The 21,397-nt window shown below is 45.0% G+C and overlaps 1 protein-coding gene and 1 long non-coding RNA gene across 7 annotated transcripts in view; one reads left to right on the top strand and one right to left on the bottom strand.

Moving 5' to 3' along the window:
• The window catches only part of LOC307155625, an 821,100-nt gene that overhangs the window by 675,253 nt on the left and 124,450 nt on the right, over nt 1-21,397 (top strand). The gene's annotated exons all lie outside the window — the stretch shown is intronic.
• LOC307155603 (solute carrier family 24 member 2) overlaps nt 1-21,397 on the bottom strand; it is a 120,270-nt gene that overhangs the window by 23,402 nt on the left and 75,471 nt on the right. For all 6 annotated transcript variants that reach the window (XM_079866392.1, XM_079866390.1, XM_079866395.1 and 3 more), the window contains 2 exons: nt 14,567-14,647; nt 13,558-13,640 (listed from right to left, as the gene is read on the bottom strand). In XM_079866392.1, coding sequence (XP_079722518.1) covers nt 13,558-13,640; nt 14,567-14,647 — 164 coding nt within the window. The remainder of the gene's footprint in view (nt 1-13,557; nt 13,641-14,566; nt 14,648-21,397) is intronic.

A 21,397-nucleotide genomic window follows, 5' to 3' on the forward strand; every position in this document is an offset into this window, starting at 1 on the left:
TTGCCTACATTGATACATAGACCGGCAGCGCCGCTCTATTTTATATGAAGTGCTTATTACACGTGCTGGCCCGTTTCTCTGACCGACCACCTGTTCCAGCATGTGTTTTTTCCCCGGTTTCCCTGGGACTCATTCACTGGATGCTCGGCGCACACGGCGTTGACAAAGGGTTCCCGTAGCGTAAGCTAACTTACGCAATACGAGAGAACCTCTCGTAAGAGAACGTACTCGGTTACCTAATGTAACCTCGGTTCTCTCTAGAAGAGGGAACGAGTATTGCGTAACCTGCCGTGTCGCGCCACGAGCTTTTGCGCTTCAGACTATGAAAACCAGATTTTCAGCCTGTGAGCCCTTCCTTATATACACGCTAGCCACACCCATCCTGACGGTTAGAGGGGTGTGGAGGGCACGAAGCGCCCTCATTGGGCGTGACGTCACACAGGGCTCACTGGTAGGCTGCAGCAGTTGCCGCTGGACAGCCAATGAGCACGCTTATGTAGCCTGCCATGTTCTGCCGGCTGTCGCACTGCGTTGACAATAAATACAAAATTAAGGATAATTTTTTGGCTTCAGATCTCAAGAAAAGATAACTTTCCCGTAGCGTAAGCTAACTTACGCAATACTCGTTCCCTCTTCCAGAGAGGACCGAGGTTACATTAGGTAACCGAGTACGTTTTTATTTAACTCAAACATGAAATGTGGAGTAATCTGCTTTTGCTAAAAAACAAACTTTTAATATATGAAAAAAACACTTTGAATGAACTTTCATTTTATAAGTAACCTGTATTTTTTGAGTTATTATTACTTAATCAAAACAACCCAGCTGCAGTTTGATTGATAGTTATCTGTTTTTGAAAATTAACTCTTCTGTTATAGATTTCCCAAATGGGAGAGTGTCAGGCTTCTGGGTGGATGAAGTAGGAGGCAAACTCAAAGATGAAGAATTCCAAGGTTTTAATTCTCAATTATAACAGATAACACAAAAACAGGGAGCGTGTGCTCAGAACAAGACTACCTAACATGAACATTGACCGACACAGAAGACTGAAAGACAGGAACTTAAATACACAGATGACAACGAGTGAAGACAGGTGACGGTGATGAAGAACAATGGCTAATAACTAAACACAGGTGATGCAGATGATGATGATGATGAAGACCAGGTGCAGGTGATAATGACTGGGAATTCTGGGAAGTGTAGTGCAGACAGGACGATGACAGACGGTGAATGTGACATTACTCTCCCCTCCCGGTAGGCGCGTCCTCGCGCCGTAGAAAGACCAAAGGGGTGGGAGGGTGGGCGCCCTGGAGGCTGACGGGGAAGACAAGGCAAGGGAGACAAGGCAGGAAGCCTCCAGGGCGGAGCAGACTGTGGGTGTGGTCACAGTGGAGCAGGCTGTGGGCGTGGCCAGGACGGAGACGACCCCTCGGGCGGCCACGGCGGTGAGGACCCCTCGGGCGGCCACGGCGGAGCGGACCCTTCGGGTGGCCAGGGCGGTGATGTCCCCTCAGGCAACCACGGCAGTGAGGACCCTTCGGGTGGCCATGGCGGTCCGGACCCTTCGGGTGGCCATGGCGGAGAAGACCCTTCAGGTGGCCACGGCGGAGAAGACCCTTCAGGTGGCCACGGCGGAGAAGACCCTTCAGGTGGCCACGGCGGAGAAGACCCTTCAGGTGGCCACGGCGGAGAAGACCCTTCAGGTGGCCATGGCGGAGAAGACCCTTCAGGTGGCCATGGCGGAGAAGACCCTTCAGGTGGCCACGGCGGAGAAGACCCTTCAGGTGGCCATGGCGGAGAAGACCCTTCAGGTGGCCATGGCGGAGAAGACCCTTCAGGTGGCCACGGCGGAGAAGACCCTTCAGGTGGCCATAATGGTGAGGACCCCTCAGGTGGCCATGGCCCCTCGAGTGGCCAGGACGGAGCCCTATGGCCCCCCCCCAAAAAATACTTGGGAAAAGTCCCGGGTACCAGAGAGGGCTCGGTGCTGGGCAGTGATGAGGGCTCGATGCTGGGCAGATCCAGCGACGAGGGCTCGGTACTGGGCAGATCCAGCGACGAGGGCTCGGTACTGGGCAGATCCAGCGACGAGGGCTCGGTGCTAGGCAGATCCAGTGACGAGGGCTTTGTGCTGGGCAGATCCAACGATGAGGGCTTTGTGCTGGGCAGATCCAACGATGAGGGCTTTGTGCTGGGCAGATCCAGCGATGAGGGCTTTGTGCTGGGCAGATCCAGCGATGAGGGCTTTGTGCTGGGCAGATCCAGCGACGAAGAGGGCTCTGAGCTGGACAGGACCAGCGGCGAAGAAGGCTCTGAGCTGGACAGGACCAGCGGCGAAGAAGGCTCTGAGCTGGGCAGGACCAGCGGCGAAGAAGGCTCTGAGCTGGGCAGGACCAGCGGCGAAGAGGGCTCTGAGCTGGGCAGGACCAGCGGCGAAGAGGGCTCTGAGCTGGGCAGGACCAGCGGCGAAGAGGGCTCTGAGCTGGGCGGAACCAGCGGCAAAGAGGGCTCTGAGCTGGGCGGAACCAGCGGCGAAGAGGGCTCTGAGCTGGGCGGGACCAGCGGCGAAGAGGGCTCTGAGCTGGGCAGGACCAGCGGCGAAGAGGGCTCTGCGCTGGGTGGGACCAGTGGTGAAGAGAGCTTTGAGCTGGACGGAACCAGCGGTGAAGGGAGCTTCAAGCTCGGCGGAATAAAAGAAAACAAAATCTCTGCGGGCATGACGCTGTCAGTCTCAGGTGCAGCGGGCATAACGCTCACAGTCTCAGGGGCGGCGGGCATGACGCATACTGCCTTGGCTTCGGCAGATCTGGCGTGAAGTGCAGGCTCGGCTGGACTGGCGTGAAGTGCTGGCTCGGCTGGACTGGCGTGAAGTGCAGGCTCGGCTGGACTGGCGTGAAGTGCAGGCTCGGCTGGACTGGCGTGAAGTGCAGGCTTGGTTGGGCTAATGAGAGGAGGGAGATCAGAGAAGTCATCCCTGGAGATAGGTTTGATTGTGCAGATATATCGCCCATATCCTCCCCTGTGACCTCCACGGATACCCCGGAACACAGCTTGGCGGGTTCCCACAAAGGCCTGCCTCCATAGCTCCATCTTTTCCTTTTTTATGGTCGGTCAATCTGTCAGGCTTCTGGGTGGATGAAGTAGGAGACGAACACGAAGATGAAGAATTCCAAGGTTTTAATTCTCAATTATAACAGATAACACAAAAACAGGGAGCGTGTGCTCAGAACAAGACTACCTAACATGAACATTGACCGACACAGAAGACTGAAAGACAGGAACTTAAATACACAGATGACAATGAGTGAAGACAGGTGACGGTGATGAAGAACAATGGCTAATAACTAAACACAGGTGATGCAGATGATGATGATGATGAAGACCAGGTGCAGGTGATGATGACTGGGAATTCTGGGAAGTGTAGTGCAGACAGGACGATGACAGACGGTGAATGTGACAGAGAGGGTGTGCAATTTTTACAAAGAGTTTAATTAAACGCTCATGTTATATATTTTGGTTGCATTTTTGAGTTAATAAAATTGTAACTGGTTGTGTAAACTTAGTACATAATATCTAAATATCGATAAATCAATCAATACAGTCCTGAATCAAATCGAATCGAATCATAATCGTATCGAATAATTTTTTGAGGTATCAGCAAATATCAGCTGTTTTTGGACTAACAAGGAAGTTTTCAGTTCAGAAACTTACAGGATATTCTTATAGTATCATGACCTCTTATATGTCAACAGCTCAAGGAAATTTAGATTTCTCAGTTCATGACCCCTTTAAAAGTTCCCTGCTCAAAAACGTCTTGGTTGCATATGTAACCCTCGTTCCCTGAAGGAGGGAACGGAGACGTAGTCGTACGTTACAACTGATTGGGATTATGCCAGGGAGCCTGTCATCTTCGAGTATTGTAAAAAACAAGCCAATGGACATTGGTGTGCATGATGCATCACACGCTCTGCCCCGCAGCGCAGGTATAAATATGGAAGTGGATGCACGCACTAGTTGTTTTTTGCAGAGGAGCCGAGCGGAACCTGGGTCAGCGGTGGTACAGCAATAGTGGCTATGGGACTACGTCTCCATTCCCTCCTTCAGGGAAAGAGGGTTACATACGTAATCGAGACGTTCACTTTCAGTCGCTCATGTTCGACGTAGTCGTGCGTTATGACTGATTGGGATCCCAACTAAAACGCGACTATTGCTGCCACCTTCCAGTGCCTAGACAAAAGCCTCCTGATCCTACCGCATATTGAGGTGGATATAGGACAGGGCTTAGGCCAGGAAAGTCACTGCTGTTCCACAGGACCACTGGGAAGCGTTACCTTTCGTTGGAAGGCATACGCTGCGGAAGCCACAACCTGCCCGAAGGAGGTAATGTGGAGAATACACATATGGACTGAGCGAACTTAGAGGGCAGTACAACACATGGAATGTCACTGAGGTGGCTCCAGCCGAAAACAGGGAGGAGACGCAACCGATCAGTGACGGCAGAGCGGGCTCTGCCAAGGGAAGACACGGGCTCGCCACAGGGAGCCGTACCGTGGAAGACTACACATATGGGATCACCGTAGGGATGGCAACATATGGACCAAACCTAACACAAGTTACACAAGCATACAAGTGATAGGTCTAGCATTGGATGTTCCGCCACGTCCAAGACCGAAGGGGTGAGGAGGAACTCAACAGGATTCAGAAGAGGGAACTCAACTGGAGCAAAAGGCACACTTATCCAGTCCATAGGAGGAGAATGGCGCAGCAAGCCGACACTACAAACCGGGCTAACGGTGAAGCTGGCTTCGTGTGAAGGGAGCCCACGGAAAGCAACCGGCTGGACACATAGGCTATTTTCCTAGCGAATGTGCTGGTGTCACCCAGCCCACAGCTCTTAATCTTTCAGCGAGGCACTCGTCTCAATGCCCAGGAAGGAGAAACTCTCTCTTTGGAGGAGCTCACTATCCAGGTGGGCACGGTACATCTTGGGAAACTCACCAAGATGATGGCAATCACTAATTTTTAGTGGACCAACCTCTGCATGGAAACTGTCTTCCCTTCTGCTGGTTTCCGAAACAGACAAGAGCTGGAGAGGTTCTGTGACTTTGCATTCTGTCCTGAATAACAGCAAGACGGGAGGAACAGATAAAAAGTCAGGGCTGGGTCTGCCTCCTCCGGGGCAGCGCTTGCAGGCTCACCACCTAGTCCCGTCTTAAGGGAGAGGTAGGATCCTTGGGCACATATCCAGGCCGGGGTCTCTTATTAGTGAGAGTTAGCCGGCCCGAAACCAGGCACAATTCGTTGACTGAATGTGTGCAGGTTCCCTATCTTCTTGATAGAGCAGGCAAGCAGGAGAACTGTTTCTTTAAAAACAGAATTTTTAACTCAACTGCCTGTAGTGCTCAGGAGAGGTCTCACTGGAGATAGGTCCCAAGAAGGTATAGAGGGGGCACAAGGAAGATTCATCTCCTTGCACCGCTCAGGAACCTGACGATCAAGTCGTACTTCCTACAGCTCTACTGCATCATGATGTGCGTTCATATAAGAGCAACATCATTTTGAGGGTGGAGCGGAACAGCCACGCTCCAACCCATCTTCTGCAGTAAGGAAGCACAGAAGTGATCGAACACCCTCGGGGGTCTTCCCGTGAGAAAAACACCAACGACGAACAGGTTCTACTTCAGATTGTAAGCAAGCCTCATTTCTAGAGGGAGCTCTCGCAGAAGTGATAGTATCTATGTTCTTTTAGAGGTAGATAGCTGAACCACCGCAACGGAACCTGGATTTCTCAGGTTCAGTGCAGGTGCCAACAATGCCCCATCCTTGAGAAGTCTCAGAGGAATGAGTCAGGAAGGCTGTCTGGGGAACAAGGTCCAAGTTGGGCCATTATAGGGCAACTAAGAGAACCTGCTCCTTCTCTACCTGACTTAACACACTGATGTGCAGGAGGGCTCACTGGAGAATTAATGCATCTAGCGTAGGCCCCGGTGTCAGCTGTATGCCAGAGTCTCCGTGTTTCAGAGAGTAAACAACTGGCAAGGGGATGAAGTCAGAGCGTTTGCAACAGATGTAACTGTGTGGCCCCGAATAAATCCCGGACAGCTGGAAAGTCTGGGGATGGAGTCTCCACTCTCTTCGGCAACAGGCTTTCATGGGGCCACCTGGGCGGCACGATTGAGCAGGCCAGAACTTGAAGTGGAAGAAGTGACCTCTTTTATGAAAGAGTTATGAACTCCATAGGAGGTGGTGGCGGGTGAGTTGTGACATGCGAGGTAAGCGTATGAGCAACGGTCGCTGTACTGAGCAGTGCAATCTTGTTGAGCAGCGGCATCAAGCAAGGAAACTACTAACAACTCGAGGCAATTGAATGCCAATGCAGTGGGAGGTTCGCCCAAACCCCTGTTTACTGCATGCCCGTTATACGTGGCCCCTGAGCTAGTGTTTAGTAGACACTTGTTCTAGGAGCGATTAGCCCGGAGAAACAAAAGGTCTGAACACTGCTGAGAGTTTGGCAGCAGACCAGGTGTTGTTAACACACGGAGCGTGCTGCTCTGCCATGGCCACCTAGGGACTCGGTCATGAAGTCAGTGCTGAAGCAGTCATCATATGGAGGAAACCGGTTTACATGCGGCTGCATTTACTATATGCCCCAGGAGCCTCTGAAGGTTATTCAGTGGGACCCTTTCTAACTTCTAAGCACTGACCGGACACATTCCAGTTGAGAAACGTGTAAACCAAGTCCACCTCCAAACTGGAAAAAAAATGCTCCTCAGTCCGTGGACGAGTTATCTTTCTCCAGTTGACCTGAAGTTGACCCAACTGGCTATGTAGCACTCGAAGGGAGGGACTTGTACTGAGACTTTGACCCCTCAACGCAAGACCACCAGATGGCCTGTGTTAGTGGAAGGGTAGAGATCTGAAGTACGCGTCTTTTAGGTCCCGCGCTGCAGACCATTCACGGGGATAGAGCATTAGTAATGCGTACTGTGTTCGTAACCTGAACGGAAGCTTAAAAAAGGGCCTGAAATCAAGAACACAGATCCCTGACGGTCTAACTCACTATAGTTTGGGTACAATGAAGAACAGGGCATTTTTAGAAGCCTATCTTCATATCGGCTGGAGGAACAGCTCGATCGCAACCTTCGCCAGTAAAAAGTGACCATGGGCGGGTGCCGGATGAACTGAATCGTCAAGCCGAGTCTAATGATACAAGGAACTGGTCAGTCGGGAGCACCTTTCAGTGCTACAACGGACCGACACAGGGGGCCCAAAGTATCAGAGACGTACTCAGAGTGAGGCAGCGGGCTAGAGAACAGGGACCCAACTCGGAAGGCCCAAAGGCGGCCCGGAGCAGGGTTGGAGTGTTTAACACCTGTCTCTAGGTAGCGGCAGAGAATACGTGAGAAGGCGTGACCGGGTCCTCGAACCGCACTCAATTGCCAGCTAGTGAAGCCAAGTCTGTTGGTACAGAGGTACCGACTGGATCAGCCAGGAGCAACATGTAGTGCTACAACTGAGTGATGCAGGGGAACCATGGATACCACAGACTTCTAGGCAAAAAACAGGGACCCAGCTCAGAAGGTCCGAAGGCGGCCCGAAGCAGGGTCTGAGTGTGTAGTGCGACTCTTACCTGTCTCTAGATGACCTCAGAGAGTGCGTGAGAAGGCGAGACCGGGTCCTCGAACCGCACCCAACTGCCGGCTGGCGAAGCAAGGGGTAGGTGAAGGTTGCAAGGCTGTACAGGGTCGCACACCATCAGTCTAGCCCTCTAGGGACTCAGGGACAGAGGAAATTGCTCTTTCTTTGAAAATGTAGGTACCGTTGGCTCCGCTTTTATGGGAGCCAGCGGCAAAACAGACATACACAAACAAAAACTCCTCCCGGCCCTCCACTGGGGGGAGGGAGTGGATCGGTGACCATCTTCAAGAGCTCTTTACTCCATCCCTGAGCGACCCGCTTCAGGAGCGCTTGCGCTTACCACCTGGCTTGGCAGTGCCTGGGGCGGGCGGGGCACCCCGTCTGCGACCGGGTCCACGCTGAGATCTGGGTGGAGGCTGCTGCAATGACTCATCGGGAGCAGAGGTGGAGGCAGACGGACGCCCTCGGTGACAAGCAGGCGGAGGATCTGCCCTGGGCGGACGGATGGAAGCAGCAGCGGGCCGCTGGGGCAGGATGTGCCGGATGGCCTCTGTCTGCTTCTGGACAGCAGAGAACTGTTGGGCAAAGTTCTCCACTGCGTCGCCGAATAGCCCAACCTGAGAAATGGGGGAGTCCAGGAATCGAACCTTGTCCGCATCCCTCATATCTGCCAGGTTGAGTCAGAGATGGCGCTCTTGGATGACAAAGGTGGACATCGCCAGACCGATCGCGCGAGCTGCAACCTTCATACCCCGGAGGGCAAGTTCGGTTGCAGTGCGAAGCTCACCCATGAGCTCACGGTCTGAGCTACCCTCGTGCATATCCATGAGTGCTTGGGCCTGGTGGACCTGAAGCAACGCCATAGCATGCAGGGAAGATACAGCTTGCCCACAGGCTTTGTAAGCTTTGCCCGTAAGGACGGACGAAAGAGGGGAGACGAGGATCCCCCTTCCATGAGGTAGCGGTCGCTGGACACAGTTGCATCGCGACAGATCGCTCCACTGCAGGGATAGCCTCGTAACCCTTTGCCGCACCTCCATCAAGGGTAGTGAGGGAGGAAGAACTACCAAGGGGGTTTCTGGCAGAGAAAGGTGCCATCCACGACCTAGTCAGCTCCTCATGCACTTCAGGGAAGAAAGGTACTGGGAACCAGCCCGGCCCGCCCCGCCCCGAGAAACCAATCATCCAACTGAGACAGTTCAGGACACGGTGGAGAATTCCAGACGAGCCCTCCCGCCTTGGCGGCCCTTTTCAGCATAGCTGTCATCTTTGGATCTGGCTCGGGCAGCTCTGCTCTCCCAGAGGGAGGCAACGGAGCCGAGTCGGCATCTCCAGAGCCCAGCTCTCCCTCCGATGTTGCGATGGACATCCTGTCCTCTGGAGGGGCCCCGAGCGAAACGGCTGGTCGGTCCACTACAGAGGGACCAGCATGGTCCTCTGGGAGCTCCACCAGCTGCGGTGTAAAAGAGGAGGGAGGGATCCACGGGGCCTTGCCGGGCGGATTTCCCCTCACCATAATCCTCAGATCACCCAACCCATGCGGCACTCCAGGCTTCCCCTGGGAAGTTGACCCAGAGGGAACACTAGAGCAGGGCATAGGAGTGGGGACTCCACCCTCGCGTTTAACGAAGGCACGTCTCAATCTTAACACAGAGATGACCATGTTCCCACAATGAGAACATGAATCATCCACAAGAGCTGCTTCAGCGTTTTGTATGCCCAAACAAGTGATGCATCTATCGTGACCGTCAGAAGGGGACAGAGCCCTACCGCACCCAGAAACGCATGGATGGAATGGCATCTTGAAAAAGACGCAAACACACCCGTGTTGCTCTTTCAGAAAATGGAACCCGTCACCAGTGCCGGAGCACACAGGAGAACAACCGCGGTAACACTTTACAGTGAAGCACTCACTACTTCCGCCCTCAACTGGCCGCCAACAAAACACTCTTAAAACAGCAGTTGAGAGCTTCCATAGGTCGCGATCACCTCTGCACTCGCTATCAACACCAGCACTGGGAGAGTCTTCCAGAAGAACACTGACACACTAGCTCGTTGTAGACAACAACACTCTTCAGAGACATCAGAATGATCCTATCGGCTCCGAAGCAAAAAGACAACTGGTGCGTGCATCCACTTCCATATTTATTCCCGCGCAGCGGGGCGGAGCGTGTGATGCGATTCACGCACGCCAATGTACATTGGCTCTTTTTTACAATACTCGAAGATGACAGGCTCCCTGGCGTGATCCCAATCAGTCTTAACGTACGACTACGTCAAACGTGAGTGACTGAAAGGGAACATCTTTGCTAATTCCCTTGTGAGACAGACACTTTTTTACTTTTCGGCAACTTTTACAAGTTAACCTTGTTAAGGTTAACGTTTAATTTCCCACAGACCAACAGATCTCCGGAAGAATTCAACAAACACTTCAGCTCACACCTAACAAATATATGTATCCCATCTGATATGTATCCCATTATGTTTTTATATATTTTAAGTACAATTGTGCTATTGCTCTGCTAATTCAACCTTCACACTCTGCTCTTACTGATGGAATGCATATGCATCTATATATATATATATATATATATATATAAAAGACTATATATGAAATAATTAATTATTACATTTACAATTATACAATTACATTTTTATAAAGTTACTATTTACAAATTTATAAAAACAATTACTATTTATTCATAAAAATATAAAATGGTAAGAGGTCCCTTCACAAGTGGATCATTGTATTTGGGGGTCCATGCAATCAAATTTGAATATTTAAAATTTGAAATCCCTTGCCATAAACACATAATTACATGACAATTATGATTTAAAAACACTGAATGCTCCCGGCGGTTGCTAAAAATCCAGAATAATAAGTTTAATAATTCCAGTACAAATTCCAATACAATTTGTCCCAACCTATGTAGGGCTGAGCGAATATGGGTAGAACTCTTTACTGCCCTATGTGAATTAAACGTGGCCTTCATCACAGTATGCTAACGCCTATCCAGTGCAGAGGATTTCATCAATATGCTGATTGAGGACTGTTGGGACACTCCAGGCACAGGATGGTTCTTTCTAGAGAGACAGAGTCGTTTGCACCTCAATGACACATCTGTACCATTTGGTTCACAGGACATATGCTTTCAACTACATACTGTTTATTTACTAGTGTGTTCTAATATGTGTTACGGAGCAGAGACTTACAACAAGATTGATAAAGGTGAGAAACCGATTTATTAATATCTGGAGGTTGTGAGCACCAGCGAGTGCGGGTAAATGAGAATGTCTTTGAGAATGGTAAATGGAAATGCTGACAGTTCTTTCCGTTGCAGATGGTTGAGGAGGCCGCAGGTGACAAAGAGGTAAATGGCGGAAGCACACAGCGATGCTGGAAGAGAGGCGAGTAGTGGCTGGACAAGGAGGAAGACGAAGGAGACCAGGAATACGATGGAGACTTGGAGAAACAGGATGGGAGACGAATAGATGTAGCATAAACTTAATAGGAATGCTATCTTCATCTTACTCATGAACAAGACCAGACAAAGTGCCAGAATGATGTGTGCGCTTATATGTGTTTGTGATGATAAGCAGATGAAATGCAGGTGCAGGTGATTAACACTCAGGTGACAGCGATCTTTGTGATTGGGAGGTGATGGAGCCTGGCTGATCCCTGACAATATGTAACTATGCCATGTTTGGTCTCATCTGACAGCTTATACACTGAACTGAACGGTGGTGAACTTAATAGAGATATTAAAGTTTCCTAATGTACAATCTAGATACTATTGCTTAAACATGCATTGAGGAGAATATATAATGTTCTTCTCCCCCTCTTGATCACCACCCATTTGCCTCATCTTTTGGTTTTCTGTCGGTCGGTTTTGGTGTTGGTATTCCACTCATGTTTAACAATGCTTTGCTCAGGGTATAAGAAGGAAAGGTAACTGTTGATCTTGGAGAAAGGCTTTAACCCTGCCACTCCCGCACACCAGTGTGTAACCTCATACTAAGAGAAAGGCTTTTACGGCCTCTTCTGCACAACAGTGGAACATTTCTATACAGTATGTTGTTCCATTCTACTGTCTGTATATTTAAACATGTAACTTAATAAATAACTTTGCCTGCTTTAAAGGCTTTGAGAATCTTTCCTTTAATCACAGATGATGTTGAAAGCTAAAGTGATTATAAATTTCGTTATCTAAACGTTCAGGTTAAATCCTACGTTTTCCTTTCAGTTCTCAGAAAGAACTTTACCTTTAAAGAATGAGAGGTTAAAGAATAACAACAACTTTAATGGAGTCAGATTAATTACACAGGAGTCAGATAAATATCTGAATTATGCACGTCATCCTTCAACTGCCTTTTGTTCTGATCATTGGTTCAAAATAAGATTCCAGCCTTACACCTACAAAAATGCTAAATGAAAGAATCCTCCTGTTAATCAATAATGTAGCATTTGATTTTCGAAGGTTTACTGGACCCGACGGCTCTTCTCTCATTCTCTCTTATCTCCTTTCCCTCGTTCTCTTTTTTTTCCAGGACAATTTGTCCAGACATTAAACAATGCTAAAAGAATGAATCCTTCTCTTCATCAATAATGTAGCGTTTGATTCTCCACATGAGCAGGGAGATGAGGGTTTGCAGGACACGACGGATCCTCTTGTCCTTTCTCCTCTACAGTATAACAAAAATATGTCTAGACCTTCAGAAAAGACAGCATTTTCAAAGCAACACAAACAAAAACGAGACAGTGAGGATGAAATTATTGTTTGAAAAGGATGTCGTAAACTTTTAAATAATTTCTATGTCAGATCTAATTTTCGCAGCTTTTGTTAACTGGAAATTTGTGAACTAATATTTTAATGGAGATAACACATCAATTTACGATTGACTTTTTTTTTCAGAATTGTGAGATAAAAACTGTAAACTGTAAAGTCGTAATTGCAGAAAAAAAGTCGCAATTACCTTTTTACACTTTTATTCCTTGGCAGAAACAAGCTTAGTATTGAAAAAAGCGCTATACAAACAAATTTGACTTGACTTGCTTATGGCAATGCTTCAAGCAAAACCCATGTTATATTTATTGACAGATGCCAGACTCACACCGATCTATAGCGTGTGTGTACACAGTCTATGAGTGATGGTTCTCTTGTGACCGGGTAGTCACGGTGACATTGAGAGGGTCTCTCTCAGCCTGCATGCATGCTGTGCCTTCTGTTCTGCTGGCATGTTGCCGTGCCAACAGGGGGCAGAGGATGAGAACGCTTCATCTTCTGAACACAGGACAATGTGTATGTGTATGTGTGTGTGTGAGAGATGAGGAGACAGTACAGCGGGAGGGAGAAGGCCAAATGTGTTTTCCATTGAGTCATAATAAGCGTGAGTTTTTTTTTCAGTCCTGCCGTGACTTGGCCTTCACTTCTGTTTCCAAAGTCAGCCCTATGATTCACTTTCTGTCCTATTTTTGTGTTAAAATCACTGTGCGTACATTAGTGTGTGTGTGTAGTCAGTGTTATTTTAGCATCATTGAGATACTATTATAGTTGTATTAATATGTTGGATTAGTTTTCATTTTATCTGAAATGAATTTTATGGAATGTTTGATGAACAGCACCCCTACCATATAAAAATGAAAACACTGATTTGTCAATGGCAGGAAAAGAGTTAAATATGTCTACATAGATTTTAGTATTTTTTATTTTTTAGTTATTTTAGTACATCAAGTAAAAGTAAATACAAATAATAAATGTTTTCTTAGCAACTAGTAAAAATAAAATATATTTTTTAATTTTTTATTTTATTTCACTTAACGTTGATTTTATTTCAATTAACATAATTTGTTTTATGGTTTTATTTTTAGTTAACTATAATAACCACTGTGCGTTAGTTTTACTTTAGTATCAATAACTCACCGCATCGCCATCCTGTCCAGCGGTGCCATTCATTGGTGGAGTCACGTCCACCTCGACACTGGAGCTGTTTGGCAGATTTTTATCTATAACACAAACAGAAAATGTACTAAATGGACAAATAAATAAAATAAATGACACATGCAAAAAAGTCCCCAAATGAAATCATTTTAAGGCAGGTCTAAGATACCTTAGTCTTCAGCCGTTGTTTTTTCAGCACCTTACACTACAAACACTGTGTCTTTAAAAAATGTTGTCAAGTTTGAACTTGATACCTCCATTCTGTTTTTATATATACAGTATATAAGTCAGACTTATGTATAAGTCTGATTTGGTAAGGCGCGTTGCGTGTAGAAGGTTAATTTACCAGGCCTGGATATTACAATTTTGAACTTCCCCAATACCGTAATTTACATAACCGATCAAACTCTCACATTCTGTAGCTTTACATAATACTGTATTTATATAATTATTTAAGATACTTCAAAAATTAGCACTGTGTAGCCAATGTATATGTCTAAAAAAAAATTGTCATACACATATTGGCCTGATCAAAAAACTAAAACAACAACAAAAAAAAGATGGAGAAAGTGCAGTAGATCGATTTGAAAGGGTTAAAGATGTTCTGAACAGACTGTGGTCACATCAAAGAAGCTGCGTGCTCTCAACTGCCCTGCTTTTGATGCTAATATGCTAATATGGAACTGTTAGCATAATTTTGCACTTGAAATGAAAGTGTATTCAACACACAAATGATATTATGGGATTTAAATATATTATGATACTTTATTTTGTTTCTATAAAGTCCGCAAGCAGTTGTTATCTTAAGAAGCTAATTTGAAATTGGTTGAAAAAAGCTGGGTCTTGTTCACTTCAGCAATGGATTTAACATATACAATGGCAAATTTAATAGAGCTTGGCTCAGTACATAATTTACCAGGAATAACTTAGCCATTATTTATCAGTCTTGAATTTATTAATGCATGTTATTTTTTCCAACTGTACCACTTACCAGCAACTCCATTTGAGTCCTCCACTTGGCATTTCTTTTTGGCAATTTTGTGAAGGATGGACGCCTTCTCACGAAATTTTCCTGAAAAATAGTCCAGAAAGAGAGTGAGTGATTTGGAATAACAAATTTCCCCAGGATATTTTCCCAGCTAAGTGAGCATGTTTCATTTCACTCACTGGATATGAAACAAACTGTATGCCATTTCTAAAAAAAAGTTAGTGAAATAGGGTCCTGGATGCTGATTGGCCATATTCAGCCATGTTAAAATACCTGATATAACATTCGACTTGACACATCTGTTAACCTTTTGTGTATCCTTTGTGAAAAATAAGTGCACTTAAATTAATATATTTCTTAACACACTTAAGTATACTTTTAAAATGTAATAATTTAAAAGTAAATACATTTTTACATTTTGTTATTCATTATGTTTTAATAATCTTTTGTCATGCTTTAAAAAAAGTATACTTATTTTGATGTTTTGACTAACATACTTAAGTGTTATTCAATATTACATTTAAAGTTAATATATTTTAAAGACACTAAATTGCAACGTAAACATTACAAATGTGCAAGTTCAAATATATAAAATATATGGCATACAAGTTTTAATAGAAATTACATTAAATTGCATTATATTCGGTAGTACACTTTAACCACATTTCATAATTATGAAAACACATATAAAGATACACTTAAACCCTACTGTAGTGGGTCAAAAAAGCACTCTTAAGTTCAGCTATTTGAATGTATTATAAATTTAAACTATAATACATTTTATCAATACAATTCATTTCAAGTGTCTGAGAACATTACATTCAGTTCGCACTTTTTAGGTGTGCCAATGTGTACTTCTTTTTCACAAAGGATATCACTGTGCAGCACCCACAGAGACCAAATGGTTTAGTTGCATATTGCCAAATTATTTAGTTAAATAATATGTTTTAATGAGAAAATGTGTTCTTAATATTTTAATATTTATTAATTTGCGATCTTTTCTTATTTTTATGTTGTGACAGTATATGGGGAATATAGTGACTCCAGTACATGTCATGCACATGTAAGACTGGAGAAACTCGAAGAACTGTAAGAGAGGACTACTCTCTGAGAAAACAAAGGAAATTAACATTTGAACTCTCTTGCTATATTACCATCCCCATTCGACACAAGTTGATCACCTCCCAATTTACACATCATTGCCTTCACCCATCGCTACCTGAATTCACCCAAATATCTGGTTTAATATGAACAAATATCATACAGTATTATACATGTTTGGTATCATTTGAAATGTCTCAGTGTGACTGGTACAAAGGTGTCATTCCCGCAGAAGTAAACCAAAAAGGTAATAAGGTTTAGGAGAGTTTAGAGATATCTTGTTAACTGCTGTGGGTGTGCCCCCAATGTAAATCAACTTCTGTCCCCAGTAAGCCTGGGACGGTGATTAATGCAAATTCCCATTGTGAACTCATGTTTACATTTGAAAAGAGGTTTCTGCCTTGGTCTGAGTATTTAGGGAGATGCTAAAGAAGGCTTGTGGCGATTTGTAACTCAAATGAGCCTGTGATGCTGAATGTAGTTAAAACTACTGATGACTATTATTTGCCATCAATTCAAGTGTACTTGGTTTGCAAAGACAAGAAGTGAATTTCCGTTTAGGACAGCAAAATGGATGCTTGACCAACCTAAATTTGGGTGTGTCTTACCTCTCTTTAATATAATGTTATTTTAGTCAAGTGTACGGGGGAAACCACGACATGACCAAACCAAAGCTACAATCAAACAAGTAATGTTGGTCAACTTTTATCTGTAGTAGTGGTCATGACCTCTGTCTAAAGAAAATGTTACTTTTATTCAAGTGTATACAACCAAGGGGACTATATAAAAATAACTTTGATTGTGTAAGCGTGAATGCGACCATTTCAGGTATATAGCCAATTATTCACTATTTAGCACAGCCTCTTGTAACCTGTAGCTTGAAAAAAGGTCAAAATACCATTTGACCTTTAATGCAACCTTCAAACCAACAGAACATTAAACACATCTGTTTATACTGTAGGCAAAGTCTATAACTCAGTGTGGATAGAGCAGTACCAGAATCATGAAGAAAACATCAATACAGTTGCACAGCCTTTTCATGATCTATCAATGTGGAAGTAAAAACTCAGGCGATCCTACACAAACAGTAGCAGTGTTTTCCAGTCTAATTATTTGCATGAATGAAACTGCATGTGATTAAGCTTGTGTTGAAGCATATGTGTGAACATAATGTGTGGAGGGTTGGTTTACTAATGGAAAACATCCTGATCACTAAATGTCTTTGACCTTCCTGAGGATTCATTGGCTCTGATTGCTGATAGAGAGACTATGCTGTCTGGCTCGATCAAAAGGCCGTGACCCCAATCAACATGCACATGTATGTTATGTGACCTACATATCACTAACACGGATTGTAATGTAAAGTGGTTTGGGAATTTTAGGATCTATGCTGATGAAGTCTGTTAGAACTATGTTTAAGTAGGTTTGTTTGTGGTGTTGTAGGAATAGTTTGTAATGTAGGCAGGAGGTGGGCAAGGTTTTCTAAAGTATTGTTAGTGTTCTGTAGTCAGCATGGTCTCCAGTTTCTCTAGTCTAAACAATGGCGGTTAATTGGGTTTCTAAAAATCATGGCAAGTATTACCTTGTGAAAAAGAAGAAAATCGCTTTAACAAACTATAACAAACGGCTAGAAGGGACTTCAACAAGCTTATTCCCGGGTTTGACATCACAAACTCACAAAAAATTTACATACACCCTGCCTCCGGAAACAAATGGGGTGAGGCCATGTTGGGCTGCTTTAGAGAAGAGGAAGAGTTGTTGTCGCTGTTTTTTTTACACCCCGGAAAAAGGCTGTCCTAAGGCTGACAAACTTAGTTAGAGAGGTTAACATGTATTTTTAACACTGTTCCTGAACATTCTATCCTCACTGTTTTTCTGTTTTTCACATTTTACAGAGAACAGCAGACAGACAGAGTACAATGCAGGCTATACGCACAATTCTCCTGAAATACGTAGCCATTCCATTTTGTCGGGACAATGTGTTGTTTATGGATCACAACTTCTAAGTATGTCTTATTATTTGTAGCTGTGTTTTCTATTAACAGTTCCAATTATAAGCTTTATGTAGTTGCTATAGCTATGATGTAAACAAAGGGCAAAGCTTTGCCTCCACTAGCCTGCTAGCTAACATTACATTATTTGATGTAGTGTTTACTTTAGCTTTTGTAAGCTCTTGCTTTTGTAAGGCTGTTCACCGCCCCTTAGGAAAATGATCCATGGTTTTGTGATCGATTAACGTTACTGTTTGTATTATGATAGTTTTCCGACAAATATGATTAAATGGTAGATAACATCGCATCTATAAGAAATTGATAAAAAAACATACCATTTTGAAATGTCCTGTAAAATCTGTGCTTGCAAAGTCCGTGCTTGAAATCCGTTCAGCACAATCCTCTTGTTTGTTAACATTGTCAGGGCCTGAATCGGGCTCGAAATGGTTGGAAATGTGCGCCATCGTTAATATTTACATCTGAGTAGTGTTCACGGTCATGAAGGGGCGTGACTTCCCGAACACACGCTAAGAGCTGCGAATCACAACACACTGGGCCAGCTAACCAATCACAGCACATTTCGTATTTCGGGAGGAAGGGCTACTTTGAAAACGACGTGTTCAACCAGACTGGGGAGAGAGGAGCTGTAATAATGTAAATATTTGTTGTTTTGAACAATCAAGCATGAAGACATATTCTAGTACACCCCAAAAACAAAATCAATACTTCATAAAAGGGCATAATAGGACTCCTTTAAGAAACATAGTCAAGAAAATGTAGCCTACTCTCTTTAAGTACACTTAAGTGGCCTTTTATTTATTTAATAATATATTATATTCATTAATAATATATATACACCCCAAAAACAAAATCAAGACTTCGTAAAAGGGCATAATAGGATCCCTTTAAGAAACATAGTAATGAAAATGTACTCTCTTTAAGTACACTTAAGTGGCCTTTTATTCATATAAAAATATATTATCTGCATTAATAATATATCGTTGTTGGGTTACTCTGAATACAAGCAGACTATGGTAGAGTTACTCCAAATAGAGTCAGATTAAATATTGACTCATGTACCTTCCCATGCTGAATATTACATCAAAGTCTGTTTAGTGCGGAGGGGGGAACTAAAATTAGAACTTTGTAACTCTGTGTAACACACACACACACACACGTGCGCGTGCACACTGTGATTTGTCATTCTGTTGCCTTAGATGTTATGGATCCTCAAAGAGACTTAAGCAATTCAGCCATAACAGATGTCTAAGAACTGACATTACTGCATTAGTGAGACGTGAGAGAGAGAGAGAGAGAGAGAGAGAGGGGGGGGGGGGGGGGGGGCTGTTATTATTGCATTATCCCTGCGCTGCTGGTATTGCATAACTCTAGTTATAGAATGACTCACTCCTCTTCGTCTCAACACCGTGACGTACGTTTCTTAGCATCTATTTCTGTGTGTGTCTGAATGCAGCCAGGCACGTTATCTGACTCTCACGGATTGCCGAGCAGTCACAGACAGTGACGAGTAATGCTGCTCTCTTATCGGAAAACTTTGTGTAAATTCAACCAACTATTCTGATAATTGCATTTTTTTAAAGACCCCAAATTAAACAAACCTAGTTTTGTTTCATGCATTGACGTATTTATTGAAACAGGATGTTTAGGAAGGAGCTATTTCTTTAAAAATGACTTGCTAGTCAGTTCCTAATCAGTGCGCTTCTTATTCTGGTGAGCACTTGATTGGCCAGAAATGTGTAGTACTGGATGAATCATTTCATCTGTTTTCCTGAAAAAAAGAGACTATGTATTTTAAATGAGTATATCTGCTATAGGTTAGTTCTGTAAACATTTAGTTGCATGCTCAAAACTAATACTTGACCTCAAAGCTAGAAGACGTGGACTTAAAGGAGAACTCCGGTAAATTTTAACATTGAGCTCATTTTTTTGTAAATTTGGAGTGCTGTCAGTACAGAGAACAACGACAAAAATCGGTGTTGCCTACACCGTGTTATCCTCTTTTTAAAATGTGCACCCTGTTGACTTAAATGGGGCAAGTTTTAAACCTGCTTTTAGCCTCTTAACATCCTTAATGTGTCATTACAAGTGCCCAGCCATGTGAGTGATTCCTTTAGAGTGAACGCGGGTGAATCTGACTGCAGTAGATGTGAAAGATATGAATAAAAATGATGTTTAATCAGCCAGCGCACATACCTGTATTTACATCCTGTTTTTGGTTGAAGTCCACAGTAGTCGATTGTCGAGTTCACGCGCATAGGTTTGGTACGTACGATCATGCGCCTGAACTCGGAACATGCATTCCGCCTAGGCTCAGTGATAATCATCATACCTAGGTGTTGAGCAGTGATGCTCCTAAAAATTATTGATATTTATCACACCTAGGTGTTGAGCAGTGCTCCTTTCCTGTGTGTGCACATCGCAGTCCTACTGGTGAAGGACGCGATGTAGCCGTTCCCTCCAGCCGATATATAGACTGGCTTCCATAAGTCTGTACTTCATTGCGCCCTAAATATGTGGTGGGTTACGACCATCTTGGACCTGTGTCAACTGAAACCTCGATTCAGTTGATAAACACAGAGATGCATTCCCAAATGCTCTGTCCCAAAGCTTGGTCTGCAGCGTTCGACCTGAAAGACAGTATTCAGAGTACTTCAGATCTCTATCCTTCCGCTCCACGCTCCAGGCCTCCTGTGTTCTTGGGTTCGAAGGTACAAAGTATCAATACAAGGTCCTACCCTTCGAGTGCTCCAGAGCCAGTTGGGTCTTCAGGTCAACTGGGAAAGAGTAAACTCGCCCAAAGGTTGAGGATCTCTTTTCTAGTATGGAGATCATCCAGCACATCTCTTAGAAGGAGGTGTGTCAGGTCAGTGCTATTCAAGAAGTGAGAAAGGGTCCCACTGAAACTTTTCAGAGTCTCCTGGGGCATATGGCAGACGCAGCCACATGGCTTCCTCCATATGAAGACCGCTTCAGCACTGGCTTCATGGCCGAGTCCCGAGGTGGCCATGGCAGAGCGGCACACTCCATGTGATAACCTCCCTGGCCTGTCGCCAAACCCTCAGCCCATAAACAGACCTTTTGTTTCTCTGGGCCAACTGCTCTTAGAACGAGTGTCCATTAATACCGGCTGAGGGGCTACGTATAAAGGGCATGCAGTAACAGAGGTCTGGGCGGCCCTCCAACTGCATTGGCATCCATTGCCTCGAGTTGCTTGCAGTTCACCTCGCTTTGAGACACCACTGCTCAGCGAGCATGTACTGGTCTGAAAAGACAACATTGCGACCACTGAGCTACGCTCCCCTCACATGTTGCAACTCGCCCGTCCCCTCCTCCCCGGAGTCAGAAGCTTCTGAGGTCGCTTCTTCCACTTATTACTGCTGGCCTGCTCAATCGTGCCACTGACGAGCCTCACGACAGCTTGTGGCCCAGGGAGAGTGGAGACTCTGTCCCCAGGCAGTCCAGCTGTTTGGGGACCACTCCAGGGCCGCACAGTTACATCTGTTGCCCCTCCGGACTCGTCCTCCACCAGTTGTGTTTTTCTCCTTTCTGAGTGGACACCCCTCGACTCAGAAAAAACTCTGGCCATAGCAGAAATGCGTTCCCCAGTGAGCCTTCTTGCACACAATTGTGCTAAAGTCAGGGAGGAGATGGAGCAGGTCTTGCTAGTTACCTCTTATATGGCCCAACCAGACCTTTCCTCTTGACAGCCCTTCCTGACTCC

The sequence above is a fragment of the Squalius cephalus genome, assembly GCF_949319135.1.
Source record: "Squalius cephalus genome assembly, chromosome: 3".
NCBI classification, from domain to species: Eukaryota; Metazoa; Chordata; class Actinopteri; order Cypriniformes; family Leuciscidae; genus Squalius; species Squalius cephalus.